The 18,924-nt window shown below is 37.8% G+C and overlaps 3 protein-coding genes across 6 annotated transcripts; all 3 read left to right on the forward strand.

Annotated features, from left to right (window-relative positions):
* The first annotated feature begins 455 nt into the window (after positions 1–455).
* On the forward strand, positions 456–6,653 carry lancl1 (LanC antibiotic synthetase component C-like 1 (bacterial)). Of its 2 annotated transcripts, none has more exons than XM_058381170.1 (11): positions 456–516; positions 1,480–1,577; positions 1,660–1,777; positions 2,381–2,588; positions 2,674–2,821; positions 4,151–4,297; positions 4,394–4,576; positions 4,773–4,949; positions 5,292–5,364; positions 5,631–5,709; positions 6,061–6,653. In XM_058381170.1, the coding sequence occupies exons 1-10, from the start codon at positions 480–482 to the stop codon at positions 5,705–5,707; spliced, it is 1,266 nt and encodes a 421-aa protein (XP_058237153.1). In that variant the 5' UTR covers positions 456–479; the 3' UTR covers positions 5,708–5,709; positions 6,061–6,653. The 2 variants fall into 2 exon arrangements, with proteins under 2 accessions (XP_058237153.1, XP_058237152.1); XM_058381169.1 differs by lacking the exon at positions 456–516 and adding an exon at positions 611–1,268.
* A 3,597-nt stretch (positions 6,654–10,250) lies between these two features.
* On the forward strand, positions 10,251–14,046 carry mylz3 (myosin, light polypeptide 3, skeletal muscle). Its single transcript, XM_058380916.1, has 6 exons — positions 10,251–10,382; positions 10,719–10,746; positions 12,120–12,263; positions 12,943–13,113; positions 13,360–13,437; positions 13,586–14,046. The coding sequence occupies exons 1-6, from the start codon at positions 10,380–10,382 to the stop codon at positions 13,612–13,614; spliced, it is 453 nt and encodes a 150-aa protein (XP_058236899.1). The 5' UTR covers positions 10,251–10,379; the 3' UTR covers positions 13,615–14,046.
* A 1,259-nt stretch (positions 14,047–15,305) lies between these two features.
* On the forward strand, positions 15,306–18,923 carry pcnp (PEST proteolytic signal containing nuclear protein). 3 transcript variants are annotated; one of them, XM_058380913.1, is made up of 5 exons: positions 15,306–15,372; positions 16,429–16,646; positions 17,355–17,423; positions 17,512–17,567; positions 18,409–18,923. In XM_058380913.1, the coding sequence occupies exons 1-5, from the start codon at positions 15,330–15,332 to the stop codon at positions 18,515–18,517; spliced, it is 495 nt and encodes a 164-aa protein (XP_058236896.1). In that variant the 5' UTR covers positions 15,306–15,329; the 3' UTR covers positions 18,518–18,923. The 3 variants fall into 3 exon arrangements, with proteins under 3 accessions (XP_058236896.1, XP_058236897.1, XP_058236898.1); XM_058380914.1 differs by having other exon boundaries at positions 15,313–15,372; positions 16,432–16,646; XM_058380915.1 differs by having other exon boundaries at positions 15,326–15,414.
* The last annotated feature ends 1 nt before the right edge of the window (position 18,924 follows it).

The raw sequence follows: 18,924 nt of genomic DNA on the forward strand, positions 1-18,924 counted from the left end.
TCTGTATATCTCCAATTTAAAATCCTCTTCATAATCCCCAAGCTTAGCTCTCACGATGAAATATGACACTGGAATTAATTTTAAAAAAAATGCAGTCTGGAGCTTGTTGTCATTCAGTGTTTTTATGGCTTTATATTCTCCGATGTAAAAGTTTTTCACCCCCCCCCTTCACTGTTAATAGTTTAAATAAATTACTAAAGAAATAAAACTGTTTAAGTGATAAATCTGTTAGGCTCCGATTATTGTTGCGGTCCCATGTATTATATAAATCACTGCCGTGGATATGTGTCGTTGCGTCACTTGCCACCAGGTGGCACTTATCACAGACACTAGCCTACAGCGCATCAAATATACCGACACGAAGAAGACGCAAAGACACTGGGCCATGTTCTAAACAAACGATTCATGGACATAGTAGTGCACTATAAAGTCAATAAGATCCGTTATGTCATGCCCTAGCTAGTGTACTTAAATAATCAATGCACCGTTATTTGGGATTCAGCCCAAGCTTGTATGGTATGTTTTCGCTGCAGCGCAGCTTGGTTTAAATCATCCACCTTTTACATTTAAAACGTTTTTTGCATCTATAAGTAAATAAATATCTTGTGCATATTCTTAGTTTGCACGAACAAATTGTATATTATTAAATAAGCTATGGTCTGTACCGACGCTGTGCCGTGTTTGTGCTGTGTATGACAGCTGATGTAATAATAAAATGAAATAAATGACTATTTAGCTTAGCTACAATGCTATAATACACGCAGCTGTAATATATTGTCTTCTGATTCCTTTTCTCCAGTTCGACTCTATTCTTAATTAAGTGTAACTATTAATTAGCATACTGGAAAGCCATCATATATTAGGCCAGAGTTATTTTGTGATACGACACACGGGTGGAAAATGGCATCCTGGATAAGGTTTTTTTTTTCCCCCCCAACAGCTGTTCCATGTCATAACTCTAAAATGTGTCTTATTACATCATAGCGCTGTAGAATTTCTCCATATTTTTTGTTGATCAATTAATTCACATTAATAGTTTCTATACCAACAGCTCATTCACAGGATCCTCTGCCTTGGATGCTGCATAGAAACCAATGTAAAGCGTGTTTGATTGCTGATGATGACGTTTTCTGTAGCGAGACGTCTCTTTAACATTTACGGAAGGAGTCTCCAGTGTCAGAGCTTTGTAACAGTCAGCTGTAAAGACAGAACGTTTCCGCGATCAGAAAGTCTTCCTGACAAACGAGGTTGCACTTTCCGGTTTCTCGGTAACGTAACGTTGTCTAGATAATTGTTTATTTTTAATTGATGACGTTGCTTAATAAATTCATCCGTTGATGGTTTTTCTATAACAGCACCACTTACAGTGATGACTTCAGCAGTTCATTTGGATGTAGTTCATGGCTTTGACTGATGTAGTAATGTGGTTATTGTGGTTCAGTTCAGTACGATCACGTCTTGTATTACAATCTTGTTCAGCGAGGTGGAAAATGCCGGACCAGCGAGCTCTAAAGAACCCTTACCTGGACTATAATGGACCAGAGAGCACACAGGATCTGTTCGACTTTCAAGGAAAAGTAAGATGCCTCCTTAATAAACAACATGACAAATGTTAAACATTTATTGTCCGTCTAAATTGTAAACCCTTCCTACTTTCAGCTCACGCCCGCTTTCGCAGGTCGTATTAGCAGTAAGATTAAAGAGCTGCTGGCTGTGATGGAGAACGGGCTGAAGAGCGCCGACCCGAGCGACTGCACCGGATACACGGGCTGGGCAGGTTCGAGAAACGCAAGCTTGTCTGGCTTTATGACAGATAGACAATTAGTCTGATCGGACAATCAAGTCATTTTGAAAACAAATCATTATAACTGTAACCATTTTCTAGTTATTAAAGTGTGTTTATGAATTTATACACCATCATGAAAATAAGTTTATTCAGTACAGTTTAATTATAGGAATAAGTTGAAATTAGTTTACTTTTATTAGTAGAAATTATTATTTTGAAAAATAAACACATTTATTAATTTACTTTATGAAATAACATTTTCTTTAAATTAAATAAATAAATAAATACTATTTTCTTTAATATAATATATAATAATATTATTAACTAAATAATAATAATAATGATAATAAAATAATAATAATATTATTATTAACTAAATGTATTCATTTATTATCAGAAGCAATTGGTATAAATGTATTTTTATTAGAAATTGGCATCAAAGAAAAGTTAAGCTAATTAGCCACTGAAATATTTTTCTTCAAGGGTGCCAATATTTCTAGAGCCATCTGTAAATTCATACCACCTGAAGCCGCTGAACAGGTAGCCTCACCAGTCATCACTGGATTTATTTTATTTTTTTTAAACTGTCTTTAGGCATCGCCGTGCTCTACCTGCACCTTCACTCAGTCTACGGTGACCCTGCCTTCCTACAGAGGGCACTAGAGCATGTGAGCCGCAGTCTGAAGAGTTTAACCCAGCGATGGGTGACTTTCCTGTGCGGAGATGCCGGGCCGCTTGCCGTGGCCGCTGTTGTTTATTACCGTTTACAGAGAACCCATGAATCAGAGGAGTGCATCAACAGGTTACGATCACGATCACTTATGTTCGGTCCCGAAAGTTCAAGTCATTTGCCCTCATTTTTGTGCTGTTGTGTTGCACATTCCTAGGCTCATGCAGCTGCACAAATCAGTAGTAAAAGGTTCAGGCAGCCTTCCAAACGAGCTGCTGTACGGCCGTGTGGGCTTCCTCTTCTCCCTCATCTTCATCAATCAGCAGTTCCAGCAGGAGAAGATACCAATACCGTACATTCAGCAGGTCAGTAGGCATGAAACTCATCATCGATCCAAACATTAAAACTCTGGCCTTTTTTGTGTATTGATTATATATTACTAAATAAAGCATAGTCAAACTTGAGCATTTATCTAACTGTGTCCAGTGTCCACTTGGTTATGTCTCGCTATGAGTGTTTTGTGCTGCTGCTACCTCAGATACTTTGCCTCAGGTAAAGTATCCTAGGTAGAATATTCTTTAATTAACAGAAGATCTGATCCCAGTTCCACCCTTTGGTTGGCCATGTAGGTACTAGTTCATTAATCAGTTAATGACATTCACTGCCCAGATTTGAACTGGTGACCTCTGCCTCATGCCCAGTGTACTTGTGAGGGCTCCTAATCCCTCAGGATAAAAAGTTGAAATCTTTTTTAATCCACTGGCTAGATCTTTCTCAAAAAACTTGTGTTACATTTATAAAAGTTTGTTTTCCCATTGGTCTGTTATTTTCTGTAATGGTATATGACCCTTCCACACTGGTATTCCGCATGAGGACCATGTTCCTGCACAATGAGACCCAAACAAACAGGATGTAGGGTTAATGAACTGGGCTTTCTCACCTCGTGGTCAGTTGCCTTTTCTCCATTTTCCTTAGCCAAGAGTGCAAGAAGAATGCACTTCATGGTCACAACAGGCTTGAGGTCTTCCAACGGTGTTGTCCTGGGGTCAGAGTCCCCATCAGAAGCCTAAGAAAAGCCCAAGAATATACACTGTAAAAGGGTAGGAACTGGTTTTTTAGAGGTTATTTCCCTCCATCACAGTCCTTGATTCTTGGGCCCTGGTAGCTCAAGTCACGGCAATCCACCAAGTGATGTATCTGCCACTTGTCAGATACTTGTTTGATACTTACCCACGTCTTACCTCCATGTATACTAGAGCTGACAGTCACAGTTGCCCTTCAATGAATAATGGAATCTGTCATCTGGGATCCTACATCTTCACCTCCCCAGAAGCTGGAGTGCCTTCAAATGTTTGTCCCCCTCAACCAGATCTGCATGATCTTGAACTGGTGTCTTTTTATTCCGCATTTCATTGCAGAAAACCATTTGTAACCTGCCAGAATGACCTGGTTGTCTGGCACCCAGATCTCGGATGGTATACCCAACCTGCCGGGCTTTCTCTGTTAAATAAATGGCCATTCATCCTTGTACAAGTCCTCAGTCACTCTTAGGGCAATACATTATAATATAATTGGGCACTTTTTTTTTTACATTGTCATTGGTAGTCATTTTTTAACAGCAGTGACCTGCTTTTTCATACCTCATCTTTAAATGGTATTCCAGCCTGTGGAAATTTGATGTGCTCTGTCTGTAGATCTGTGATGCTGTGTTGGCATCGGGTCAGAATCTGGCTCAGAGGATGCGGGTGGAGCAGCAGACTCCGCTCATGTACGAGTGGTACCAGGAGCAGTATGTGGGTGCCGCTCATGGCCTTTCAGGCATCTACTACTATCTCATGCAGGTAGAATCTACAATTAGGCATATCATCTGACAAAAGTGGTATTTGGTTTTGATGTATATAATTGAATAAAAAGCGGTTCTTTTTGCGTCCCTGCAGCCTGGTTTCATCTCTAACCACTGCATTGTGCCAGCCCTTGTGAAGCCCAGTGTGGATTACGTATGCCATCTAAAGTTCCCTTCAGGTAATTACCCTCCATGTGTCGATGACAACCGTGATCTCCTGGTGCACTGGTGCCACGGCTCTCCCGGAGTTATCTACATGCTTCTGCAGGCTTACAAGGTACAAACAAAAGAATCAAAACCATAGAGAAGTGATTATAGACCAGTCTTTATTATACACCTTGTAGGAGTTCAGTTCTAGTTCATGCTAGTTTGTGTTAATTTTTGACCAAACAACACTTCAGCACCTGGCTTATGTATATGGCTAAAGTAATGTATAGAATTATATGCACTATGTTTATTTCTTCCTTCCCTAGGTGTTTGGTGAACAGCAGTACCTGCATGAAGCCATGCAGTGCGGTGAGGTGATATGGCACAGAGGTCTCTTAAAGAAGGGTTATGGATTGTGTCACGGCGCAGCAGGAAATGCCTACGCCTTTCTGGCTCTCTACAAACTCACCCAGGAGCCCAAACACCTCTACAGGGCCTGCATGGTAACACACTTTTCTGGATATTAACATACTATTTTTTTTTTTATATATTTTTTAATATTTAATATCACCCAGGAAAATGTGTAAATAAATAAATATTTAATAAATGACAAAGGTGGCTAGATTACAAAATAAATAAATGTTAAATAATGTGTAAATAAATAACAAGTAAAATTTATATATATACCTCTTATGAGCTTATGATTTTAAAATATATATCAAATTTAAAGTGATACATATAAACTATCAGCAGTTCTTTTCTCAATTAGCATAAGATGTTTCATTATTTAAAATGGGATGGGAAAACTAATTTCTGATTGTGATGATGTACGTTTTGGTCATTAGTTTGCAGATTGGTGCATGAACTATGGGAAACATGGCTGCCGCACTCCAGATACTCCTTTCTCTCTCTTTGAAGGTATGGCTAATAATTATATGAAAATTAAAGATAATAATAATAATAATAATACAAATATTCTACACATTTTTATTCTATAGAACCATGACATGTTACAGTAATTCAGGTTTACTGAGAAAGGTTCAGTTTGCTATTTTTTTATATATTTTTTTTTGGCATGTCACATATTATTATTTTGATTTATTTTTTAATGCAAAACTGCATGTGTTTTTTACATTTTTACCAAATTCATAACATCAGACATATTAAATACCTCTTTGTTGCAGGAATGGCAGGAACAATTTACTTCCTCGCCGACCTCCTGCAGCCCTCGACAGCCAAGTTTCCTGCGTTCGAGGTGTAAAGGTGTATAAAAAATAACTAATATAAAACCAACAATCAACCACATTTTGAAGAGATTCCTGAGACTGAAACTGAGATTTTTCTGATTGAGTGTATAAAGGAAATGTCTTAATGACACATAAATTGACACAATGAGCATTAAACAGGCTTTTAAGGGATAGTTGGCATGACATGAATGTTTATAATAGTAATTGCTAATTGATTTAATAAACAAATTGCAGTAGGATTAGAATAATGTACAACATGTTTTTGCAGTCTGTCTAAAAATCTGGAAAGATTATGTTTATTCATATAGTTTTTAACTGCACACGAGGAAAATGAACATAATTTTTTTGCTGTTGTTTTGCATCACAGGTTCACTGCTACACAACGTCGCAAGCTAATCAACGCTTGAAGTGCAAAGCCTCAGCCTGGAGTTTTAGCTTCCTCCAGGACAGGAGACACAAACAAACAAACACACACACACACACAGCTGTTTTCTTGGTACATGTTGCTGTAGAGAACGTGTGCATGCCGCTTGTGGGGTCATATCCTCTTCATTCTCCATCTTCACGCCTCCAGTTTAACATCGTGAACTAAAAACAGGAAGTGGAAAGCTAAATCCGTGCACTATATTAGAAAATCTTTGTATTAGAGTTGTTGTCAGTTATAAGAGATATAAAAGATTGAGAAAGGTGATATTTTTGTATTTGTATATCGTCTCGCCATTTGCTTTTCATATAACAGTGAGCTGTTAAACAATTGTAGTGTAAAGCACTTGAAGCTGCTTGCTTAATTAGTGCTTTAATTTAAAATTGAAATTATTTCTGGCTCTCATAAATTTACTCTGCAAGTCTTAATTGTTCATGATCATTTTAGGGATTTCTTTTTTTTTTTTTAAGGGTGCAACACTACTGATTTTTGTGTTCATTTGCATCTGCTCAGTAATAAATGCTAAAGGAAGATGATCATGAAGTTTTTATTCTGAATCTTTTAAATTATATATGATGGTAAGGAAATGGTATTGAAATGTATAAAGCTCTCCCAAAAAGTGGAGAAGTGTAGAATTTGTAATAATTTATTTTATAATATTGCGATAATAAGTATTTTATTTAAACTACTGTAATGTAATGACAATTTTATTGTTGTATTAATCCAGGTTTCATAAAGTATTTAAATTGTAAACAAATAATAATATAATATAAATTTATTTATTTTTCAAAGCTGTAACCCATATGAAAATATTCAATACTTTCATCAATTAAAAAAAAAATAAATCCACAATCATATGCTTAAAAAAAGAAAAACACACAAACACACAGGCGTGACTACACAAGGCGTGGATCAGGAGTAAAAACTCCTGAATCCAAATAAGGCTCCTACCTCCTCTACTATGTACAATACAGCACACTCATGACGGCTTTTTTTAAACCTCGTTCTGAGATCAGCCTTGCTGTACAGTTATAAAAGTGTAAAAGCCCATTAGCCATATGGTGAAGCTGATCCTGGATCAGTTTTAAGCCAAGGAGTAACCTGATCTACCGCAAGGCATCTTTACGATCTGTAGCCTGCTTCTGCAGGAACATGGGTATGGGTGTAAAGCATGTGGGACTCTTGGGAAGACTCGGAGTGAAAGAAATCGACACCTCTGGACAGAGAGGAACCAAAGATAGATCTCACAGAGGAGGGGGGGAAGACTTAAAGGAAGAAGCATTGCTTTTTATCAACAAATAGTCTACAAGATTCTTATGGTGTCTTTAATGGTTATTTTTAACACACAAATCTGGATTGGAACAAGTCAAGCATCCTACAGCTTTGTTTATTTCATATTCCTGTTAGGACACATGTAAAGGGAAAAAGCAAACAACCCATGCAGGAAAAGAAAGATTAGACTGCTTACTAAATTTAAACACCAAGTGTCCAAGATAAAATTTGAACCATGAAACAGGACCACCATATTCAAGAAGTGCACTATACAGTGAAAATGAATAATGTCCACATTCCAACTAGGTCACATTTTAGGTGCACGATTGCCACATGCCCACCACTGGGGAGGTACATCATGCAGGTTTGAGCACTTTTGTCATTTGTAATAACAGTTTGGAAATAGTTCCTGCAATGCCATTCATCCACAAAACAGGAACCAGGAATTGTAAACTTTAGTTCCACAAAAAAATACCAGAACTATTTCAGAAAGGTGTCTAATATATATAATGTCTCCGATCAACCTTGCAAACAAGTTGTACTACTGTGTATCAGATTCTTTCCAAATGCACTGCCCAATCAGTCCAAATAGGTTATGGAGTAAATCACATCCTAAATGAAGGTTAAGTATTAGAAACCAGGCAAATGAAATGTCCAGTGGTTCTTAGACAAGTTTGCTTTGTTAATTTTGCACTGGAGATATGAGACAACTGTATCATTACCAGATTCTACATTGTGCAAACTTTTTTATTTGGCTCAACTATTTCTTTAAGATCCATGTGATATCCTCCATGCAATCTCAGCAGAACTATCAGCAGTCTGTAACACCTCTTTCAAGGTTGGCAACAAGAAGAGACTTACAGGTATAGATGCCACACCTCTACTGGGACTGACAGGCACAGTGGTTACCACTGCTTCACTGAGACTGACAGGCACAGAGGCCACACCTCCTCCACTGTGGCTGACAGGTATGGAGGCCATACCTCCTCTCACTGGACTGGCAGGCACAAAGGCCACATCTCCACTGGAACTGACAGACATAGAAGTCACACCTCCTCCACTGGAACTGACAGGCATGGAGGCCACACTTTCTCTTCTGGGACTGACTGGATTACATGCCACACCTCTTTCACTGGGACTGACAGGCAAGGAGGTCACACCTCTTCCACTGGGACTGACAGGCATGGAGGCCACACCATCTCTACTGAGACTTACTGGCTTATAGGCCACACCTCCCCTACTGAGACTGACAGGCACAAAGGCCATGCCTTTTCTACTGGGACTGGCATGCACAAAGGCCACATCTCTTCCTCTGGAACTGACAGACATAGAAGACACACCTCCTCCACTGGGACTGACAGGCATGGAGACCATACCTACTCTACTATAACTGACTGGATTAGAGGCCACACCTCCCCTACTGAGACTGACAGGTATAGATGCCACACCAGCTTTACTAGGACTGACAGGAACGACAGAAATTCTCACTTCTTTCTCTGGAACTATCAGACCAAGAGACAATGCCTCTTTCACTGGGCCTCACCTCTGAATTTTGCTTTCCTTCAAGGGGATTTAGGAAAGCTTCCACTTAACTCCATGTGTGTATTGGTGCTCACCACATGTTAGGTTGAGAAATGAAAGAGAAGACAGACAGGAATTACGAATCATTTTAAAGAATTTGTTCAAGCACAGAAATGCATGGTGATGAAGGCTTAATGCAAATAAAATTTCATGGTGATGAGCAACCAATGACTCACAACAACAGTCACAGGAGTTCAGACATGAATATTCAGCTTATATTTTGACTGATTGTACTCTAGAGGTTCATTCGGTTGGTATTCAGAACCCTCAGTTTCGACTGGGACATGTTATTCTTTTGTAGACTATGGCCAAATAGTTGTGAAATCATTGAAATGCTCCACACTATTGTGTTAGTTCTGGACTACAGCCTTCTTTATTAAAAAACTTATGATGTGCTTTTGATTTTTCCTAATCAGGGAGTTTAACGAGACCATTGTCTTCAAATTATGTATTCATGTTTGCTAGCTTAGTAACTAACTTGCTACTGGTTTTAATGTTTGCTAGCTTGCTAGGTTTTCCTTTTACAACTTTTTAATTTTTAGTTTCTTCTTAAACTTGGTTAGCTGCTGGAGCAGTGTTGTTAGCTAAACTGACAGCTTAGCTGGCTAATTTTAGTGCAACTGCTAAATCAGCATGTACATTTCTCTTAAAAGATTGTAGAATTTTCTTTAACCATCAAACAGATCCTTCCAGTTTGAAGTTGTAGGGTTAAATAATGTTATGATAACTGTGATAATAACATAACATTGTGCTTCGTTTGGATAATAACATATTATACTGTAAAATCTTTCATACCCTAAACAAAAATATTCTGTAGTGGCTATTTGGGTTATTTATTAAAAACACTGCGTAGGCAAAAAATCATTTAAATTTAAATATTATATTCAAATATAAAACAAAATATGAACTTCTTATTTACAACACAAGTAAATACAGACTTTTACCAAGCTCCTCATATAACCATATGTGGCTGAGCATCACAGGTTAAAAATATCACTGCTGCAGACAAGAAGACTCTTAATTATCTTTGCATTAAAAACTCACAAAACACATCCAATTACCTTATTTTTTATCATAAATCATTTTTACAATCAGTTATTACAATTTAAACATGATGTAACGATGCACTACCAAGCAATATAATGCTGACCAAAAGTTAAGAAGGTCTCAAAAAAAAGTGGCCAGGAGAGTAAGTCTAAAAATACCAAGTGCCCTAGAGGAGGGTGCGTCTAGAGCAATCAGCTTGCCCTAAGAAAGTTAAAGAAAGTCACGATGCGTCAACTGATCCTCCCTGTGACATCACTGGCCTGGCTTAAATAAGAAGGCCTTGAACCGATAGATCAGGACCACTCTCCTGGGACTACGGCTTCTTCACTTCTGCCCTTTCTCCCCTCCATCTAAACTGCATCATGGTGTGTACTTGGGAATATTTCTTTCTCTCTCCCTCTTTCTCTCTCGTTTTTTTGGTCTGGAAATCTATCCTTGCAATCTCTGCACAAAAATTTGGGATTACTTTTTGCAAAGGATGTTCGTGATCCCTTTTTCTCGAAGCTATTTGAGACAAAGCTGCGATCATTTAGTGTACAAAGATGGACCTGACAGATATTTTGAAATCAATGTATTTTTTAATAAATTCCATGATTTATCAAAAAAAACCCTAAATATTAAGAGTTTAGTAATGTTACTGCATTTATTAACCATTTGTAGTCATGTAATCAAGAGTGATTTTGTGTTTGTGTCTTTGATAGGCTGATTTCACTGCTGACCAGATTGAGGGTGAGTATACAAATGTTCTGTAGAATTGCTGTAAAGGTTTATTTATTTATTAGTACATTCTTATATTAACCTAAGTCAGCAAAATAGTCCTAATTATACTCCTACTTCCTACTTCTATATAATGCTACTAATTTGCCATGGCACTATTTCTGACCCATATCTCTCAAATTCCCATTTTCCCGAAACATCTGACATTTAATCCAATATGGTCACACAATAGACCACTTTTAAGGCTTCATTTTATACAATTCTGTCCACAGCACAACCAAAATCTCTTCATTTCAACCTTAAGCCTAAAGATAAATCTCAGTAAGTTTAGCTTTAGCACCGTAGCTCTGCTAATCTCTAATCTTTAGTGAGGATAAATGTCAGAATTGTTGGTTGAACGGTTACATTGTCAGGCATCTTGTCATACAATGAAGATGTTTAAAGTTTCAAGCATTAGCATGGAATAAATGTGTGTCAAATTAGCGTAGATGCATTTTAACTGTCGTCGATAGCATGTTGAACGTTATGTAATTGCCCTCTAGTGTTGAAATACCAATCAAACCCAAGAATACCCCAGGAAAATATATGCACGTATATACCAGATTTAACTGAACTGATCTAAGGATTCAGTGCATCTGTTATGTTGGATATTTAAGGTGAAGGCAAATTAGCATTGATTCCAAACTAAACTGCTGGGATGTGATCTATTGATCCCACATTTTTGACTATAATGAACATGCTAATCCCTAAATCTCCAACATATTTCTGTGTGCTTTTTAGATTTAATGTCATAATTAGCCTGCTATGCTCCTTCCTGTTTTGAGAGGTCCACAGGGATGTGTATAGATGCAGTCCCTGAAAAAGACATCTTGTTAACTCACGGTTGCATATTACACTTCAGTCAGCATTCCTCTGTTACTCTTGGCCATGTTTGGCAATAGCTGCTTTCTTAAGCAGTATCGGCTAACACACCACCAAATGGCGCCCGAAAGAGAGACAGCTGGTCTGTACAAGGCCATCAATCTGTCACTGGATCACTTTCCATTTAGAATCATAGAAATAGCAAAGCCAACTGAGGGTCACTCCTTGTCTTCTTTAACACACAGTTGGCCTTGCTAATTAATACAGGGTGTTGAGGGCAAGGGAAGCCAACTTCACTTTCTATCTTTGACCTTGAGGACAAACAATAAACAGTACATCAATGATATTTTAGAAGTAGATGAATATGATATGATAGATATGAATTATAAATGTAGAAGTAGATACGAATTACAGATTTGTAAGAATAAACCCATTAGCCTTTGTGACCACCATGCTTCTACCTTGATAAATCCCATATAATGGCCAACTTTAGGGCTGAATATATCTTAATCTTCTTTCTGCAGACTTCAAAGAGGCTTTCGGTCTCTTTGACAGAGTTGGCGACAACAAGATTGCCTACAATCAAGTTGCTGACATTATGCGCGCTCTGGGACAAAACCCAACCAACAAGGACGTCAAGGCTATTCTGGGTGACCCATCCGCTGAAGGCAAGACAACAACCTATAATTTCTTTCCTTACAGATTTTGTTTAATGCTAGGAGATCGAATTGAACTGAAAACACAAACTCCATTCTTAAATTATTGTTTTTTAAAAAACAAACAAACAAAAACTTAGACATGCTATCAGCTATGATACTTGGTCTCCTTGATAAACTTCGGATTAACTTAACCCAAAGAAAGAATTTAGTTAAACCTTGTACTTAAATCTTAACTTTCTAAGCCTTTAAACTTTAAATTATATTTTCCTTTGCTAGGTTATACAAAACTTTATCCATTAGCAGAGGTAAAGATACAAACAATCATGGTTTAATATTTTTTTCCTTTTCTTTTTTAGTTATTTGTTTAATGGTGGGAGATCAATATGAACTCAGAACACCAACACAGTCCTTCGAATGATTAAAAAAAACAGGCATATTACAGGCTAAGACCTAGGGTCACCTTTAAATGTACATTGCCTGCTTATACAATTAGCTTTAGCCGTTGTTTTAGTTTATGACCTTAGCAAGCTAGCTGCATTTGACCCATTGATGGCTAACTTGTGTGCTAGAGATTTCTACACAGGAAGCTCTGATTTGCTAGTACAGAGCTTAATTTTCCCAAAATGTTAGTGATTCTTGGTGCTGTATTATACAATTGGTGTTAATGAGTGATGCCATCTGTTTCCAGACATGGCCAACAAAAGGATCGACTTTGATGCTTTTATGCCCATGCTGAAGACTGTGCATGCCATCCAGAAAGGAACCTATGATGACTACGTTGAGGGTCTGCGCGTCTTCGACAAGGAAGGCAACGGCAAAGTGATGGGTGCTGAATTGCGCATTGTGCTGTCCACACTGGGTAAGTGAACGAGTAAACAAATGTCAGACATGGCTGTAGGCTCCAATAATCTTGACTGTCTTTGTCTTACTGTTGCCTTTCATAGCTTGGTCAAATGGGGGAATGTTTAAGAACCTCAATGATTATGATAGGAAATGTTGGTTCCAAATATGCTAGTTAGACGTTGATGTAATTTCTGAAAGGATGGTCAAGAAATGATGGAATGATGGATGGTTTTAACCTTTAACATCCTGCTACCTTCTACAGGAGAGAGGATGTCTGAGCCTGAGGTTGATGCTTTGATGCAAGGACAGGAGGATGAGAATGGCTCTGTCAACTATGAAAGTAAGGCATCCAAACACACCAGGCTGACATTCCACCCCAAAAATAATAGCTGACTTGGTGCATGGTACAGCATTATGCTTTGCTGGGCCCTTTGTTGTTTTTAGAAACCAGCTTGTCTCAAGTGTTTGTCCCTTTTTTTGTTTTATAGCCTTTGTCAAGAACATCCTGTCTGTGTAAGAAGCCCCCCTCTCCAAGGGAGTGGTGAGAGAAAGGTGGTGTAGCTACAGACCCCATGGTGTCAGAACGTCAACTATGTTTTCGAAGACCAACCGAACAACAAAAAAGGACTATGAGATGTCATTTCTAAACACATTCTCTCTATTTTTTTTGCCTTTTGCCCACATTTTTCTCTCTCTGGAAGTCATCCCTTGATGCAGTTTTTTTGGCCGTCGCATCTTTCCTTTCTGTTCGGCCCGGGGACAGCGTTCCACAGTTGGGTGGAATTCGAGGGAATAGTCACCGTCCGCTCATCAAGTGAGGGTGCGTTTTCTATTCTACTTGGCCACCCGTGACACTCCAGCCGTGCTAAAGGCACGACACGTGGCCGCTGTCCCCATTGCCCAGACCTCACACACTCAAGTTTCACAATAAACTCTTTTTCCAAAAGTTCCTTTTGGTCTTTGTTTTTGTTTTTATGAAAGCACATTGCTGCCATTTCCCATATATGACATATTAATATAGAATACATATACAGTACATATTACAGAATACATATACAGTAATACATATTGCATCACAAACAGGCTAGCACTTTAATAATGATAAAAACAAACAAACAAACAAATAAATAAATAATGTTTAGATTCTCCAAGTTAACTCTTTGCTAAATAATCTTCATAAAATTTATATTAATTTATAAATAATGGGGGACCAAAGGTTTTTTTATTATTATTATTGTTATTATTATTATTGTTATTATTATTAGTCGTAGTAATTTATTCACTTGTTTTTGTTTTGTAATTAAATCAAAATAATTTTCATATAATTAAATGATAATTACTATAAGACAGTGTGCATAATGCTAACTGATAAATAAACACAGAGCAAGTACAGATACTAATTTGTTATCTCAAGTTAATAAATTTATTTCCTTGGATATTTTTTTATTTTCTAAATTGTGTTTTAAATTCTATTCCACATGGGAGGAAGTTCTAACTTTAATAAATTGTGTTTGGTCTTTTGTTACTTTGACTAAATAATTGTACACTAGGCAAATTTTATTTGTAATGTAAATTTTCACAGTGGGCAAAACATAACTGAGCAGAGATTTCGCAAAAGAGACATAATAATAAATAATAAATAAATGTGCATTTCCAGAAATATCCATGCCTGGCTAGAACCTGGGTGTCATCTGATGATGGGATGGAAAAGATAAATTAACTATCATCAGTATGAGAGAAGCCATCTTAGATCTGTTACAGGAGGAATTAGGAGAGGACCAAGCACTCAACCTTGTGGGATACCGTTGCTGTGCTGAGCCAGTGATCCCAGAGATGGTGGTCTGAGTATTTCTCCAAATGATGTTGAGTTAGAAATGTATCAATGTTAATTAAATTTCATTAAAATTAAAATGAACAATGTTTCGTTTTATTATTATTATTATTATTATTATTATTATTATTATTTCCAAATCTTTATTCAGTCTTGTGGTGTACGTGCGTCTCTTGGATTTTACAGTGCTAGTCTGGATGTCAGCGAGAAAATGAAAAAAACTATATTTTTTTATTATAGATTTTTTGAGAAAACTAAAAATTATATTCATTATTTTTCTTCATTTAAGGAAAGTTTCAATCCCGTTGTCGTCGAGAAAACGTAGCGCGTTTCGTAATGCGTCCGGTTTGTCCCTTTTCGACACCCGTACGCGGTTATATTTCCTGAAAGTTTTCACTACAATGGCGACTGCTCAGCACCGCGGCGAGGGGCCTCGGGCTGGAGGTGAAATTATCAACGCTAATTCTCATTTTAGTACAAAAACAAGTTTGCCTATAGCTGTCTAATTTCATTTGGGCCTGCATTATATGAGAAATTACAAATGATGCACAGAATTTTAATGGCAATCGATCGCACTCAGCTAAGTTAGCCTAGCGAGCTAAGCTAACGTTGGTTCGCCGTGTTGTTTTGGGAGATGGGGGGTGGTGGGGGTAACTGGGGAAGCTGTGATTTTTATTTCAAAAGGTTGAGAACGAAAGGTTTGGGTTTGCTATTAACACAGCAGAATAAATGTTCGTAATTGTATCAAATAGCTTACCTCTTTACTTGCTATTGATTTAGCCTATTTTAGCTAATAAGTAATGGAAGCTTATGGCGACCAGTTTAGCATCAGGCAAACTGAAGGTCTAACTCATCACACGGTTCCCTGATCAGTGCTCTCAGACTGTACTATACTTTCATATGTATAATGGTTCCCTGATCAGTGCTCTCAGGCTGTACTACACTTTCATATTTCGATTATACACAGTATCAGGAATATAATACTTCTGAGGTGTGCTGGTGAAGGGAAGACATGGTGGTGTAATACTGTGACATTTTGACATGATTTTTCTTGTCTTATACCACAGCGATTTGCCAGTGGCTGCATGTTTTATTTATTAAAGAGCGACAGTTACAGATCCATGTCTTAACAAGACATACATAAACGTGCATTCTGATCTTGAGCTGCTGTTAAAAATGGGGGAAAAAAAAAAAAATCAACAATTTTCCCCTGACCAACCCAGTGTTCAGCAGCGATGTGGTGTAATATAAAAGGTAACCGGATAGAACAGGAAAATTCCTTGTGAGGGATCACAGAGACATGAAAACAAAGATCTAGCAGGTTAGTTTAGCTCAGTAAGCTGATGGAGGTGGATAGACGAGTAGAAGTTGAGCTTCTCTGCTGTGCAGCAGCACTTCTGAGCAGGTCCTCCTGACATCCCTCATCTTTCAGGTAACTGTAGCTCTCCTTTGGCCACCACGGCTACAGTCGCTCACCTTGGTAAGTTGTTTCGCCTCCAGCAGGAGCAGAGGAGAAGGCAAACGATGGGAAATGTAACACTGTCTCCAACAGCCCTGGAGGAGGAGGAGGAGGAGGAGGAGGAGGAAGTGGTGGTCTAGGGAAGCGGCCAGGAAGCAAAGACGAGCTCCAGAACCAGCCGGCGCCTCCCAAAATCCCTAAGGCCAGCATCAGTATCGCTAAAAAGACTGCTCCGATTTCCATCAAGCTAGGAGCTAGCGTAAGTAGTGCTAACAATAATAATAATGTTTGCTAACTAACCATACATTAGCACTAACAAGAAGGATGTCTTGTTGAACACTTGCACCATAGGTTGAGTCTGAGGAATCGTCTGGATTTCGAGGAAACGTTTGGATTTGTTTTGTCTTTCAAAACAAATTCTAGCTAATTTGAACATAATTGCGAATATCCTAATTGTGTTTTTTTAACAGTTCAGTGTTTTTTTGTTTTTTTTTTATATATATAAAAATAATGATGGATATCCTGACTCTTTTTAGTGAGTCAGACCATTTGGTTCAACTCCCCAATAAGAGTCAACTCTTTTACCTTACAGACGATTCAATTCTGTGAGTGTTTTTGTTATGATTAGAATCAGTTTATGAATTTTATAATAAAATAACGTCACAAGACGGCTCTTGCTGGTGAACTGAGCCGATTCTACTGCAAGGTTTTTAAATTGTGATTTTGCTAGATAGCATGTTCTCTTGTGAGAGCTTATTTCCTTTTTCTTTTGATGTTTTCTCAAACTTTTTTTGGAACATTTTTGTAAGGCAGCTGTAAACCAGCTAGCTAATTGGTATAACGTATCACTCAGTTAGCTGACTTTGACTTTGCAGTCTAACTGCTTGACCATTCTGTTGGTTTCATTAATGTTTATTGTGGTTGATGTGACCCAGGCGTCTCTCTAAAGTGTGTAAACCTTTTCCAGAAACCAAAAGAAGCAGCGCCGATTTTACCCTCCAAAAAACCTGCATCTGTTTTCGATGACGATGACGACGTGAGTGATTTCTCCCACACATAGAAAGGAAGATGTTATGAGACTAGCATTTGCCGTCAATTTAGAAGGCTATTGTCTGTCTTTATAGAGTGAACCAGAGGAGATGCCTCCAGAAGCGAAGATGAGGATGAAGAACATTGGAAGGTTTTTTAAATTATTTTTGTCTTGTTTATTAAGCAGCCAATCACTGAAGTTGCTAAAGCATCGTATTGAAATTGTATGTTTTCTCTTTATTATTGTTTTACTTCACATGGCAGCTTGTAGAAAGCATAATAATATTTTTATGAAATTTGGCACATTCATAGAGGACAGTCTCAGTTCCTCTCACAGCAATTTTGAGTTATGCCACTTAAGCTGTTTAGCACCACCAGTAGGGCAAATTTGAACATGCATTTATAATAATAATCGACAATGGTTAAGCTGAGTTGATATGAATTGCCACCATTTTGGATTTTCTGTGATTTCACATATTTTTTGTTCCTACAAATTTTGTCCAGTCATCACAATCACCAAACAATGTCTTTTTTTTGGAAGGTACAGTTTATCTATAACACTCAAATAAATTTGATGGCGAAGCTGCCAAACAGGAAGTGAGGGCATATCTCAGCAACACATGTGGTTTATGCTTACCAAACATTTTTAGATAAAGTTAATCGTAAGGAAGTGCAAGAAGTTTTGTCTAAATTCACCATGATACGGCACTATTGTTCATTTTCATGAACCTTCTCCTAACTTTTGAACCACTCAACATCAGTTCATGGTTCTTGTTTCTCTTGATTGTTTTGGTCTTCGTCTGTCACTAAGGTTGTGGATAGAAAGAGCTTGGCTCCCTTAATCGTTGTAGCAATATTTGGATTGTTGCATGTAATTTATTATATTTTTATTGTTTGTTTTGACGATGTGAATGACCTTATTTGTTCATTGTTTGTCAGTCACTATTTTCCATCTCTAATTATTTAACAAGTCCTTTGCCATGTTATTATAGGGACACCCCGACATCAGCAGGCCCTAACTCATTCAACAAAGGCAAGCAAGGATTCTCTGACCACCAGAAGCTCTGGGAGAGAAAGCTCAAAGCGCAGATGGATCAATAACTCCTGCCATTATAACTCTGCCTTCAGTCTTTTTTTTTTTTGTCCCTTGTTCTTTCTGACAGACTTTTGTAAAATATACGTGTACATATGTGATGAGACTTTCCCACGCTGACGCCACTTTTTATGTGTGATAGTTGTTTTTTTCTTGCAGCATCATAGCCTTTCATTCGTTTCTTTGACAGTGATGCATATTTTCCTCCAGATGTACCACAGTTATTTGATCAGTTGTATTACTGATTAGACAGACATTATTAGCAATAAGGAAGTAGATGATATTAGATAAGACGTAGTGTTCCTGATGCTGATATAATGTGTGGCGTCACCAAAATGTACGGAGTAAGAATGCGTGTTCTCTGTGTTGTGTGATGGTTTCTTTGGGAAAGATGATTAAATCTATATGATGAGAC

This window comes from Hemibagrus wyckioides, linkage group LG26 (assembly GCF_019097595.1).
Source record: "Hemibagrus wyckioides isolate EC202008001 linkage group LG26, SWU_Hwy_1.0, whole genome shotgun sequence".
Taxonomy (NCBI): Eukaryota; Metazoa; Chordata; class Actinopteri; order Siluriformes; family Bagridae; genus Hemibagrus; species Hemibagrus wyckioides.

Coding starts and splice junctions, on each gene's coding strand:
- lancl1 (XM_058381169.1), top strand. CDS start 1,118: ATGATGACGTTTTCTGTAGCGAGACGTCTCTTTAACATTTACGGAAGG. Junction 1,578..1,659: donor TGTTCGACTTTCAAGGAAAA/GTAAGATGCCTC, acceptor TCCTACTTTCAG/CTCACGCCCGCTTTCGCAGG. Junction 4,298..4,393: donor TCTACTACTATCTCATGCAG/GTAGAATCTACA, acceptor GCGTCCCTGCAG/CCTGGTTTCATCTCTAACCA.
- mylz3 (XM_058380916.1), top strand. Junction 10,747..12,119: donor CACTGCTGACCAGATTGAGG/GTGAGTATACAA, acceptor TTCTTTCTGCAG/ACTTCAAAGAGGCTTTCGGT. Junction 13,438..13,585: donor TGGCTCTGTCAACTATGAAA/GTAAGGCATCCA, acceptor TTTGTTTTATAG/CCTTTGTCAAGAACATCCTG.
- pcnp (XM_058380915.1), top strand. CDS start 15,330: ATGGCGACTGCTCAGCACCGCGGCGAGGGGCCTCGGGCTGGAGGTGAA. Junction 17,424..17,511: donor TTTTCGATGACGATGACGAC/GTGAGTGATTTC, acceptor CTGTCTTTATAG/AGTGAACCAGAGGAGATGCC. Junction 17,568..18,408: donor AGGATGAAGAACATTGGAAG/GTTTTTTAAATT, acceptor ATGTTATTATAG/GGACACCCCGACATCAGCAG.